The sequence below is a fragment of the Rana temporaria genome, chromosome 9 (assembly GCF_905171775.1).
Source record: "Rana temporaria chromosome 9, aRanTem1.1, whole genome shotgun sequence".
NCBI lineage: Eukaryota > Metazoa > Chordata > Amphibia > Anura > Ranidae > Rana > Rana temporaria.
The window spans coordinates 8,225,832-8,240,299 of NC_053497.1; the positions used below are offsets into that span (position 1 = coordinate 8,225,832).

General features: G+C 45.8%; 1 protein-coding gene across 1 annotated transcript in view; it reads right to left on the bottom strand.

Annotated features, from left to right (window-relative positions):
* Window positions 1-14,468, bottom strand: part of PAPPA (pappalysin 1) — a 327,700-nt gene that overhangs the window by 256,918 nt on the left and 56,314 nt on the right. Inside the window, exon 2 of the mRNA XM_040322751.1 lies at window positions 3,574-4,642. Within this exon, the coding sequence (XP_040178685.1) occupies window positions 3,574-4,642 (1,069 nt within the window). The remainder of the gene's footprint in view (window positions 1-3,573; window positions 4,643-14,468) is intronic.

Consider the following 14,468-nt stretch of genomic DNA (forward strand, 5'->3'; position numbering starts at 1 on the left):
TCACGTCGGGTCACGATTCATTAGCATAAAACACGCCCACCTCTTCACAATTTGAATTAGGCGCGCTTAGGCCCGGCACATTTACGCTACGCCGCCTTAACTTAGAACGCAAGTGCTTTGTGAATACAGCACTTGCCTCTCTAACTTACGGCGGCGTAGCGTATATGAGATACGCTACGCCTGCCTAACGTTAGGCACGTGTACCTGAATCCAGCTATATGCAAGTATAAAACTATTTTTGGCTAGAAATACCTGCATTTGGCCAACCAAGCCTATCCATTAAGGATAAGCCGAACACCCCCGTTCGCACCAGAACTTGCAAACAGGGAAACAATTGGTTCAAACACGCGAACACCGTTAAAGTCTATGGGACGCGAACTTGAAAAACCAAAAGAGCTTATTTTAAAGGCTTATATGCAACTTATTGTCATAAAAACTGTTTGGGGACCCGGGTCCTACCCCAGGGGACATGTATCAATGCAAAAAAAGTTTTAAAAACTGACGTTTTTTCGGGAGCAGTGATTTTAATAATGCTTAAAGTGAAACAATAAAAGTGAAATATTCCTTTAAATTTCATACCATGGGGGGGTGTCTATAATATGCCTGTAAAGTGGCACATTTTTCCCCAATGACATTTCTAAAGGAAAAAAAGTAATTAAAAACTGATCGTTGCTGTAATGAATTGTCGGGTCCCGGCAATACAGATAAAACTCATTGAAAAACGGAATGGGTCCCCCCCCCCAGTCTATTACAGAGCCCTTTGAGTCTGGTATGAATATTAAGGGAAACCCCAAAACCAAAATAAAAAAAAAAATTGCGTGGGGGTCCCCCCAATATCCATACCAGGCCCTTCAGGTCTGGTATGGATATTAAGGATAACCCTGCACCAAGAGAGCGTCCCCCCTTCTTGAACCATACCAGGCAACATTCCCTTAACATGGGGGATAGGTGCTTTGGGGCAGGGGGTGCTCGGTGGGGTACCCCTACTTTTTCACAAAAAAAGTGTCAAAAATAGTAAAAAATACAGGAGACACTTCAGGACAAGTCCTTTATTAAAAAAAAAAAGTGCAATGTCCATTCATCTTCTATTCCACCGCCCGAGCCCGAAAAACAAAAAAAGCAGACTGACGCTTCTCTTGCTTTGACAACTGTTATATAGCTGGGGGCGGGGTCACCCGGTGACATAAACGAGTCACCCCAACGCCACGGGGGTTTCCTTGCCTATCCATGGCCTTTAAGGCCCTGTACACACGAGAGGATATCCGTTGAAAACGGTCCGCCGGACTGTTTCCAGCGGACATTTCTGCTCCCGATTTTGATCTGATGGCTGTACACACCATCAGATCAAAATCCCCGCGGAAAACATACGCGGTGACGTGGCCGCGCCGTCGCCGCGACGATGACGCGGCGACGTGCGCGACCCTGGAAGGTAAATACTTCCACGCATGCGTCGCACCACTTCGACGCATGCGAGGGATGGGGATCACTTGGACTTATCAGGTGAGTCTGTACAGACGACCGGATCAGTCCAACGGACAGGTTTCCAGCGGATAGATTTCTTAGCATGCTAAGAAATTTTTATCCGCTTGAAAACTGTCGGCTGGAGAAATGTCCACCGAAAAATGTCCGCTAGGCCGTACACACGACCGGATTTGTCTGCTGGAACTGATCCGCGGAGAAATCCCAACGGACAGATCCAGTCGTGTGTACGAGGCCTAAGGGCTTAGAGATTGGATTGACCTTCTGGAATATTGAACCACTGGTTATGATCATTTCGAGCATCTCTTACATACCTGTTCTGGACTCTACGCAAGTATTACACAAAATGGCTACACATACCTACAGTTATTTGGCCAACCAAACCTGTCCATGGCCATTAAGGGCTTAGAAATTGGGTTGACCCCCTGAAATACTGAACCACCGATTATCAATATTCTAAGAACCTTTTTGATACCTATTCTGGATTTAGCAATTAAAACTTTGCAAGGGTTGTAATCCATTCCTACGTAGCAAGTATAAAAAAAACACCCTTGGCTACACATACCTACAGTTATTTGGCCAACCCAGCCTGTCCATGGCCATTAAGGGCTTAGAAATTAGTTTGACCTTCTGAAATACTAAACCACTAATTATCATCATTTCAAGTATCTCCTCGATACCTGCTCTGGACTTGCCAATTTAAACTTTTTAAGGGTTCTAATACATCCCAACTCTACGCAAGTATTAAAAACACCTTTGGCTACGTGTACCTACATTTATTTGGCCAACCTAGCCTGTCCACGGCCATTAAGGGTTTAGAAATTGGTTTGACCTTCTGAAATACTGAACTACTGATTATCAATCTTCCAAGAACCTTTTTGATACCTATTCTTGACTAAACAATTAAAACGTTGCAAGGGTTCTAATCCATCCCTACTCTATGCAAGTATGAAAAAAAAATGTTGGCTACACATACCTACATTTATTTTGCCAACCAAGTCTGTCCATGGCCATTAAGGGCTTAGAAATTGGTTTGACCTTCTGAAATACTAAACCACTGATTATCATCATTTCAAGTATCTCTTCGATACCTGCTGTGGACTTGCCAATTAAAACTTTTCAAGGGTTCTAATCCATCCCTACTCTACGCAAGTATCAAAAACAACATTTTTGCTATACATACCTACATTTATTTATCCAACCTAGCCTGTCCATGGCCATTAAGGGCTTAGAAATTGGTTTGACCTTCTGAAACCACTGATTATTATTATTCCAAACGTCTCTTCGATACCTGCTCTGGACTTAGTAATGAAAACTTTGTAGGGGTTGTAATCCATCCCTATTCAACCTAAAAATAATAAAAAGCTTTGGCTACACACAGGGCCGTTTGAAGGAATTTGGGGGCCCCAAGCAAAATGGGGGCCCCCAAGCACCCCCCCCCCCCGCACGCAAAGCCTACGTTAGCGCTACACACATTTTTTACACCCATGTTCTTATTCCTCCCCCCCTCCCTAGTCCCTATGTTTTTCTATTCTCACCTCCCCTTCTTCCCTGTAGGCAGCTGCTGTAGCATGGCGGAGCTTCTCTTCCTCCTATCAGTCCGGTGTTATATCTTTATGGGTCCCCAGTCCCCTATCAGATAGTTCCCGGGCCAGGCCGGGTACCGCGCAGTACAGGAGATTCAGTTACCTGTGTTCCCGGACGGACTGAAAGGAAGTGAGCACTCAGTGTGCACTTCCTGTCAGTCTGGTCGGGAACAGGAAATTGAATCTCCTGTACCACGCGCGGTACCCGGCCGGACTGACAGGACTCCAGGAGGAAGGAAGAGGAGCTTGGCCACACTACAGCCTGGGAAGGGGAAGTTGGGGGCCCAGGCCAGCTCGGGGCCCCAAGCAATTGTTTGTTTTGCCTGTCCTGTAGCGACGGGCCTGGCTACACATACATAAATTTGGCCAATCTAGCCCAACAATAATCAAAAACACCCAAAGCAAACATTATCTTTATGTCAAGCTTCAAGTATACCACAGTTTACAAATAACCCAAATATTCATTAACATAAAGTTACAATAAAGCAGAAAAGAAAAAAAGTCCTACCTGTATGGTGAATTTGGGTCAAAGCAAGTTTTTGTGACATCGGTAACATTTGGATTGCAACAAGCTCCAGCATCGTAATCCAATTCCTCAATATTGCAATCCATGTCACATAAGCTGTTTTCTTTCCTACTGGAGTTTAAACAAGTGGTGCGTCTGCGACAATCCCCGCCGTCGTATCCTGTAAGTTTATGGTTACATTCTGGATCGCACTCGGTGCTTCCAATCTTTGTGATGTCGCAGTTGGTGAGGATGAGTCGCTGTCGTAGGAAGGAGTCGTTCCTTTCCAACACATTCAGTTCCCACGTGATATTGTACGGACCAAAGGCCTTGTTTAATTTTTTATGCTGGAGCTCGATTTGTTCTTTGGTGACCGTTGGGTTCTCATGGTTGTCGTCAAACACGTTGACCACTGTATATCGGATGACTTTGGGTCGCCGGAAGCCTGCGACTTTGTTGTAGTTTGAAATGACCTGCACATTGTCACAAAGCGTTTGCCCGCACTGGGGCAGGTCCAAGTTTGTATCCAGTGGTGAAACATGGAAATTGATGGGTTCTACTTTTGGGACCTTTCCGTCTTTCATGGGAGTCCAAATGTCTTTCACATTCTCAAAGCTATCCTGAAGAACAAGTTGAGGTAGAGGATTACTCAGTCCATGCAATGTCTGGCCCATGTCTAGTAATATTTCCTTCTGTGTCCGAGCAGTATTCCAGAGCCTGAACTGTTCCATGAAGCCTCTGTAATTCTGATTAAGTGCATTTCCACCAATCATAAGGGTTTTACATCTTCTCGCGAATGCGCTGAAGACGGAACCAACTTGTTCACTACTTGTTGCCACTTGTGCCCCACTGACGTAAAGTTTTATTGTACGACCATTGTAGGTTATGGCTAGGTGGACCCACTGGTTTGGGAGGTAGTTGCGATTAGCAGTTATGGTGGTCCAATTTCTAGCACGATCTGTCTTTAAGGAGAAGAAATAGCGAGGATCTCTTGTACCCTGGTCGCTCATGGCCTCAATTCCAAGAACCCATCCACGATCATGAGAAGTGTAAGTACATTTGTCATAAAGTCCTAAGCAATTCCCAGAAAAGAGAAATGTGTCAATGAAAGTTCAACATAATATCACGACTTTACAGAAACATTTTGCCAATTAAATATTGTCTCATTTATTAACAGTCAATATACCTGTATATACTTAAGTATAAGCCGAGGCACCTAATTTTACCACAAAAACTGGGAAAACGTATTGACTCGAGTATAAGCCTAGGGTGAGAAATGCAGCAGCTACTGTAAGTGGAAAAGAGGGTCAACAATGCCCATCTGCAGCCTCACTGTGCCCATTTGCAGCTTCACTGTGCTCATTTGTAGCCTCACTGTGCCCATCTGCAGCCTCACTGTGCCCATTCGCAGCATCACAGTGTCGATTTGTAGCCTCACTGTGCCCATCTGTAGCCTCACTGTGCCCATTTTCAGCCTCACTGTGTCCTTCTGCATGTCTCACTGTGTCCATCTGCATTCCTCACTGTGCCTCGCTGTGTCCATCTGCATTGCTCACTGTGCCTCGCTGTGTCCATCTGCATGCCTCACTGTGTCCACCTACATGCCTCAGGCCCCGTACACACGAGGGGACATGTCCGATGAAAACGGTCCGCGGACCGTTTTCATCGGACATGTCCGCTCGGAGATTTCTGTCTGATGGTTGTACACACCATAAAACAGAAATCCGCGTGGACATGATACGCGGTGACGTGGCCGCGCCGTTGCCGCGACGATGACGCGGCAACGTGCGCGGCCCTGGAAGGTCAATGCTTCCACGCATGCGTCGAATCACTTCGACGCATGCGAGGGCTTTCAGCCGAGCGGACATGTCCGGTGAGTCTGTACAGACGACCGAACATGTCCGACGGACAGGCTTCCAGCGGACATGTTTCTTAGCATGCTAAGAAACATTTGTCCGCTGGAAACCTTTCCGATCCGCCAGAAAATTGTCCGGTCGGCCGTACACACGACCGAACATGTCTGCTGAAACTGGTCCCCCGACCAGTTTCAGCGGACATGTTCAATCGTGTGTACGGGGCCTCACTGTGTCCATCTGCATGCCTTACTGTGCCAATCTCCCTACCTGATCTAACAGCGCTGTGTCCATCTGCAGCCTTATGATCTCCGGCGCTGTGATATGCAGAAAGTCAGCGGCCATGTAGTGTAACAAAGCCCCGCCTCCTCCTCGTCCATGACAGAACACTGACTCAGTTTCCCAGCAGTGAGTCAGTGTTCCGCCTATCATGGACGATGATGAGGAGGCGGGGCTTTGTTACACTGCACAGCCGTCGACTAGACTGACGTCACAGCACCGGGAGATCAGACACATAAGGCTGCAGATGGACACAGACTCGAGAATAAGCCGAGGGGGCATAGAACCCTTGGGTTCCTTTTAACCCCCTGGCGCTGACGCCTCCCAGCCCTTTAAGCGGTTTAAGATGCCAGGACACAGGGTTTATGATCATGTGACCACTGTGATTGGCTGTCATGGTAGTCACATGATCGGAAAGCACTCGATCGCAAGCAGTGATCCGGAGCTTTCTGTTAGCTGCCGTAAATGTGCCGGGAGCACATAGGGCACACACTCTTGGCACAGCTGTTTTTGCAATCTTACACAGAAATATGCGGACGCTCTGTGCCAAGGACCACCCGCCGAGAGGTCGCATATTTGTGTGCTGTCAGCGCCAAGAGGTTAAGGTTGCTATGGGTTTTCTTATGCAGTGAGCAATGGTGGGTGATTTTCCATTAACCATCAATGTAATGGGTCACTTCTACACTGACCACTAATGTTTGTCAAGTAACTTTGCCTAGGCCAGTGTTTCTCAACCAGGGTTCCATGGAACCCTTGGGTTCTTCTTAAGGTTGCCATATGTTTCTTGGGCAGTTAGCAATGGTGGATTGATCTTTGACCTACACAAAACATTAATGCAAGGGGGACATTTTTCATTAACCATCAATGTAATGGGTCACTTCTACACTGACCACTAATGTTGGTCAAGTGGCTTTGCCTAGGCCAGTGTTTCTCAACAAGGGTTCCTCTTAAGGTTGCTGTGTAATCCCTGGGCATTAAGCAATGGTGGCTTGATCTTTCACCTACACTGAACATTGATGCAAGGGGGCAATTTTTCACTAACAGCCAATGTCAGGGGTCACTGCTAAACTGACCACTAATGTTGGGTAAGTGACTTTGCCTAAGTCAGTGTTTCTCAACCAGGGATCCATGGAACCCTTGGGTTCTTCTTAAGGTTGCCATGTTTTTCTTGAGCAGTTAGCAATGGTGGATTGATCTTTCCAGTACACTGAACATCAATGCAAGGGGGGCAATTTTCCATTAACCATCAATGTAATGGGTCACTTCTACCCTGACCACTAATGGTTGTCAGGTGACTTTGCCTAGGTCAGTGTTTCTCAATCAGGGTTCCATGGAACCCTAGGGCTCCTCTTAAGATTGCTATGTATGCCTTGGACAGTGAGCAACGGTGGATTGATCTTTCACCTACACTGAACATCAATGCAAGGGGGGACATTTTCCTCTAACCACCAATGTCAGGGGTCACTGCTAAACTGACCACTAATTTTGGTCAAGTGACTTTTCCTAGGCCAGTGTTTCTCAACCAAAGTTTCATGGAATCCTTAGGTTCTTCTTAAGGTTGTTCACCTACACTGAACATCAATGCAAGGGGGCAATTTTCCATCCATCAATGTAATGGGTCACTTCTACCCTGACCACTAATGGTTGTCGGGTGACTTTGCCTAGGTCAGTGTTTCTCAACAAGGGTTCCTCTTAAGGTTGCTGTGTAATCCCTGGGCATTGAGCTATGGTGGATTGATCTTTCACCTACACTGAACATCAATGCAAGGGGGACATTTTCCTCTAACCACCAATGTCAGGGGTCACTGCTAAACTGACCACTAATTTTGGTCAAGTGACTTTTCCTAGGCCAGTGTTTCTCAACCAGAGTTTCATGGAATCCTTAGGTTCTTCTTAAGGTTGTTCACCTACACTGAACATCAATGCAAGGGGGGCAATTTTCCATCCATCAATGTAATGGGTCACTTCTACACTGACCACTAAGGTTGGTCAAGTGACTTTTCCTAGGCCAGTGTTTCTCAACCAGAGTTTCATGGAATCCTTAGGTTCTTCTTAAGGTTGTTCACCTACACTGAACATCAATGCAAGGGGGCAATTTTCCATCCATCAATGTAATGGGTCACTTCTACACTGACCACTAAGGTTGGTCATGTGGCTTTGCCTAGGCCAGTGTTTCTCAACTTGGGTTCCTCTTATGGTTGCTTTGTGAAGACGGGAGGAGGGGAGGAGCTCAGTCTGACAACACCAGAAAATGAAGCCATTTATAAAGCGTTATTGGGCCAGAAGCAGAACTAAATCCATAAGCTTGTAAACAGTAGAATCACAAGATCATTTATTAATGTTACATAAGGCTAATATATAAGAGCCTGCTTTGGATGAACTCGAATTACGGAAGGCTTGCAATACAGCGTTTATTTTTAATTTTTTTCCTGGAGCGGCACTTTCAATGTTCAAAGAAATCAGTGTGTGCCCTAAGTAATGTGATTACCTAAGTCCAAACATGACACACCAAAGAAACACATAACAACCCATGGACAAGCAGACACCGGGGCCAAGGCTATTGTTTTCTCAAAATAATGTATGGTGCGTCATCGTAAAGATTATTCAATCAGTGGATAATGTATAACTGAGCATTCGTTTTCCCCGTTAACTCACAATGAGCCTCCAAAATAATGAAGAACGTTTGTGTTCTGAATCCCTCTACGTAGATTCCAACAGAGCCCCACTGCAACTACAACGAATGACAAGATCTAACCTAATATGCTCATGTAAAATGATTACAATGATATACTCTATGATACTAAATTATTCATAAAACATCCAAAATGTAAAAAAATTAAATCCTAAACTTCTTTATTTTCAACAGTTCATTTGCAGAATGAATGTGACTATATGTTAACACAGAGATGGATCTAGCTCAGGGGTCTCCAAACTGCGGCCTGAGGGCAGGGCCGGTACTAGCGCAAGGCAACATGGGCACTTGCGCCAGGGCGGAAAATTGACCGGGACAGTCGCCCGCCCCGCAACACAGGCGTTGCTAGGTGGGTGTGGGGGGTGCCACCCGTGGATAGTGGCACCGCTATCACCGCCCGCTGCCCTGTTGATCTGACCTCGCTCTATTTCGGTGGAGCGGACTGTAGCCGCCGGCGCCTTCTCCTCGCACGTTACATACAATGAGGAGGAGGAGCCAAGGGACACACACTGCGGTGTGTATACGTCTGCTGCCGCGCTGTTCTCAGGTCTGTACTGTACACTTTATTACTCTATTGTAAGTAGATGGACATGTGGAAGGGCGCTATGGGAGGGGGGAGGGGTGCCTATGCTGATGGTGGGTCTGAACTAAGGGGGGTGTCTATACTGCGGGGGTCTGTACTAAGGAGGGATTCCTATACTGATGGGGTGTCTATATTGATGGGGGAGTCTGCACTATGGGGGGGTGTCTATACTGTGGGGGTCTGCACTAAGGGGGATTCTATACTAGCGGGGGGTCTACACTAAAGGGGGGAAATCTATACTGATGGGGGGTCTGCACTAAAGGTGAGGTGTCTACACTGATGGGGTGGTCTATACTAACGGAGGGTGGTCTGTACTTAATGTGGGGTCTATACTAACGGAGGGTGGTCTGTACTGAGGAAGGGGGGTCTGTTCTTAGTGAGGGGGATCCACACTGCGGGAGGGGGGTCTGTAGTTAGTGGAGGGGGGTCTGATATATATATATATATACATATATAATGTATGGTGTGTGTGCGTGCCGGGGGGGGGGGCGGCAAAATGCACCTTCGCCTGAGTTGGCAAAAATCCTTGCACCGGCCCTGCCTGAGGGCCAGATGTGGCCCTTTGCTACCCTTTATCCGGCCCTTGGGGCACAATTCCTCCCACTTATATGAGGCACTATTCCTCCCACTGACAACAACAATGGGCACTATATCTTCCACCGATACCAATGATGGGATACTATTCCTCCTACCAGGGCTTTTTTTCAGCGGGAACGCGGGGGAACGCAGTTCCGGCACCTCCAGAACTAAATATATGTAATGGCAAGGGGTGCTGAAGGATCCATTGATGCTGAGGAAGGAGATCTATTGTTGCTGGGTTGGTCTTCTGTTGTTCATGGGGGATCTATTGTTGCTGGGTAAGTCTTATGTTGCTGGGGGGATTTACTGTTGAAGACTGTGTCTTTGTTGCTGGCTGCTGGAGGGTCTATTAATGCTGGCTACTGGGGAATCAATTTTTGCTGGAGGGGACTTATTTTTGTTGCTGTGGAAGTCTGTCGTTGCCAGTGGGGGTTGTATTGTTGCTGGGGTGGGTCTTATGTTGAGGGGGTCAATCATTGCTGGTGGGATCTGCTGTTGAGGGAGGGGTCTAATATTTCTGGCTGCTGGAGGGTCTATTGATGCTGGCTGTTGGGAGTGTATTGTCACTGGGGCGTCCATTGTTGCTAGATCCGTTTTACTGCTTTTTTTGTTAACATTAACACATTCCATACAAAATACTTACCACTATAAAATGATACTTGGTTCTGTATTCTCTAAAATGGGTGCTACTGGGAGGTGGGTAGGGGGGCGAGTCAATGGGGTGACTCAGAAAGGAGGAGTTCCTGCACCTATTCTCTGAGAAAAAAGCCCTGCCTCCTACTAATAGGGGGAATACTTCTCCTCCTACTGACCACCAACCCTGAGGCCATATTTATTCTCACTGATGCTGGGCCTGTGACATTTTCTGCCCCTGCTGGCCACAATCCGGCCCTCCTCAAATCTAAAGGACAATAATATGGCCCTTTGTTTGAAAAGTTTGGAGACCCCTGATCTAGCTTATCTGATCTGGGGGTGCAGTATAAAAGTTGGGGGGGGGGGCATAAGGTTTGCACGCTCCTGTACCACAATTCAGTAACTTCTGACAGCCAGGTAGTGCAGAAGCGGTGCAGCAGGGGAACGCCAGTATGTACTGGGCTGTCATTAGATTGGGATGGTTAAACCGAACCTGTGCCCCCTTATGTCAGGTGTCCTTATCAGGACCCCTTCTTACATGAAGAGTCCCCATTAGAGTCCCCATCAAAGTCTCCCCTTACATCAGGGTCACCATCAGAGTGCCCCTTACATTGACTGTCCCCATCAGAGTACCACACCTACATTGGGATGCCCATCAGAGTATCCCTTTATATTAATTGTCCCCATTAGAGTGTGCCTTACATAAAATGTCCCATCAATGTGCCCCCTTAAATTAATTGCCCCCCTCAGAGTCTCCCTAAAATCAAATGTCCCCATCAAAGTGCCCCTTACATGAAATGTCTTGATCAGACATTACATTACATTAAGTTCTCTCAACAGAGTGCTCCCTTACATCAATTGCCCAATCAGAGTGCACCCTTACATTGATCGCCCTCATCAGATTGACTCATGGATCAATGATTTGCCAAATCAGGGTCCACCCTTACATTAGTATGCCCATCAGAGTGTTCCCTTATATCAATTGTTCCCATTGGAGTGCGCCCTACATGAAATGTTTCCATCAGAGTGCCTCTTTACATCAAATGCCCCCATCAGAATCATCTTTGCATCAACTGTTCCCATAAGTGTGTCCCTTCAGAGTCTCCCTTAGATCAAATGTCTCCATCACAGTGCCCCCTTAGATCAAATGTCTTGATCAGAGTCCCCCCTACATTAAATGTCCTCATTAGAGTGCTCCCTTACATCAATTGCCCCATCAGAGTACCCCCTTACATGAATTGTACTTCCCAGACTGACTCATGACCCCTTTAGGGTCCATCCTTGCATCGTGGTCCCCATCAAAGTCCCACCTTACATCAGGGTCCCCATCACAGTGCCCCTTATATTAAACTTTCCCCATCAATTGTCCCCATTGTGATGCCCATCAAAGTGTCCCTTTACATCAATTGTCCCCATTAGAGTGTGGCTTACATGAAATGTCCCCCATCAGATTGCCCCCTTACATCAAATGCCCCCATCAGAATCAACTTTACATCAACTGTCTCCATCAGTGTGCCCCGTTAAATCAATTGTTCCCCTCAAAGTCTCCCTTACATCAAATGTCTTGATCAGAGCCCCCCTTACAATAAATGTCCTCATCAGAGTGCTCCCTTACATCAATTGCCCCATTAAAGTTCCCCTTACATCAATCGCCCTCCTCAGACTGACTCATGGTTGAATGTATTGCACCCTTACATCAGGATGCCCATCAAAGTGCCTACTTATATAAATGGTCCCTTTCAGAGTACCCCTTAAATCAGAATCACCATCAGAAAGCTACATTATATCAATTGTTTCTATCAGAGTGTGCCTTACATGAAATGTTCCCATCAGAGTGCCCCCTTATATCAACTGCCTCATCAGAGTCCCCCTTGCATCAACTGCCTTATCAGAGTGCCCCCTTATATCAACTGCCTCATCAGAGTGCCCCCCTTACATCAACTGCTGTCATCAAAGTTCCCCTTACATTAAGAGCCCCCATCAGATTCAACCTTGCATCAACAGTCCCCATCAGAGTGCCCCTTTAAATCAGTTGTGCAAATCAGAAAGAATTGTCCTTACATCAAATGTCCCTATGAGAGATCCACCCTTACATTAGGATGGCCATCAGAGTGTCCCCTTATATCAATTGTACCCATTACATAAAATGCCCTCGTCAGACTTACTAATGGATGAATGAATTGCCCCCATCAGGGTCCACCCTTACATCAATTTTCCCAATCAGAGTGTGCCTTACATGAAATGTTCCCATCAGAGTGTCCTCTTACATCCACTGTCCTTATCAGAGTGCCCCCTTACGTCAACTGTGAATGAATGAATGAGTGACTTATATAGCGCTACACATGTGAACTAAATCGCCTCTAGGCACTTTTTGCAGCTAGTATCTTCCTGGCTGGTGCGGTCACATACCCCGTAGGATCTTGACACGCTTGGGGGACACAGTTGTACACACATAAATACACACACACACACACACACATATATATATATATATATATATATATATATATATATATATATATATACACCACTGTGCTGTCCCTTACTGACTCATCAGAGTCCCCCTTACGTCAAACTGTCAAATCAGAGTGCCCCCCTTATATCACCCACCAATGACAGCTAACTTCCGGGTTCAGATGAACCAAAGTTCATCTATTGTCTTAAAGTGGAACTTTAGCCAGAAAATTAAGTCCTGCTAGATGACCTCAGGCTGACCCCTTTTTACAGGTATAGCCATGTAAAATATAAAATAAAAAGTACTGTCATACGCCCCCCCCCCGCCCCCCCATCACTGGAACCATTTTATTGCCTGTTCCCGACAAGACAATGCCCCCCACACTTTTCACATATTTATTTGTAAACAATTTGGAAGACTGTTTCTCATTTTTCTTCCACTTCACAATTATGTGACACTTTGTGTTGGTCCATCACATAAATTGCCAATAAAATACATTTACGTTTTTGGTTGGAACATGGAAAAAATATAGAAAATTGCAAGGGGTATGAATACTTTTTCAAGGCACTGTATACATAATTATTTTGGTTTTATTTTGCATGGTCGGTTTAGATACAAACACTGCTTAGGAAAGCTCTTCTGTAAACAATATGAACATTGATCCTTTCCAGGATCTTCGTCTAGCAATCGTTTAGCTTCACTTTACAGCAAAAAAAAAAAAAATGATGTCAGCTTTCATCTTGCCTATATGTCTGTTATGTATAAGGATGGGTACAATTAAGAGTTTGAATTTCCCAAAAATAAGAATTTGCATTGGAGTCAACTCAGAAAGTTAAATGTAAGTGTTTTTTTAAAGGGGGCGATGGGCTTTATATGGCCCAAGAGGGCTATAAAGCGTCTTTCTATTTAGGAACCGTACCAAAAAAAAAAGGAAAAGGAAAACAAAAAGCAACAAAACCAATAAAAAAAAACAAAAAAACTGTGAAGGGGTTAACCACTAGGTGGCGCTAAGGGGTTAAGTGTGCCCTAAGGGAGTGATTCTTACTGTAGGGGGGCGTGGCTGTAGGCGTGACGTCACTGATCGTCGTTCCCTATAACAGAGAACAAACGATCAGTGTCACTGCCACAGAGAAGAACGGTGAAGGTGTGTTTACACTCACCCCTCCCCGTTCTTCAGCTCCTGTGACCGATCGCGGGACACCATGGGCGATCGGGTCAGCGGGTGGCACGGTCACAGAGCTTGTGACCGGGTCGCATGCGCGCGACCCACGGCTGGGCTCTTAAAGGCAACGTACAGGTACGTGCCTGTGCCCAGCCATGCCATTCTGCCGGCATAAATGTGCAGGAGGCGGTCCTTAAGTGGTTAATGAGAAAAACAGAGTTTTCAAGTGTTAAAATTGTAAATTTTTTGGCAAAATCTATTTAGTCATGATATATACATAAGTACAAGTCTCTTTTTCTCTCTCTCTCTCTCTCTCTCTCTCTCTCTCTCTCTCTCTCTCGCTCTCTCTCCATGTCTTTCAGATATACAGATTTAGTCATATAGTCAAGCAATTCCAGAGGGAGTTTGACATGGCCCAATTGTACAAGAAATCTCCCAATTGCCTTACATGCCCTTTACACCCTACATTATGGCCCAATGAGAGATTTCGTAGATCTAATAAGAGCGTTTTTTTGCCACTCATAAATCTGGAACAGGTTGCAAAATAATTTCTAATGCCGCGTACACACGATGGGAAATTCCGACAAGAAAACTGTGGATTTTTTTTTCCCGAAGGAATGTTCTCTCAAACTTGTGTTCCGTACACACAGTCGCACAAAATT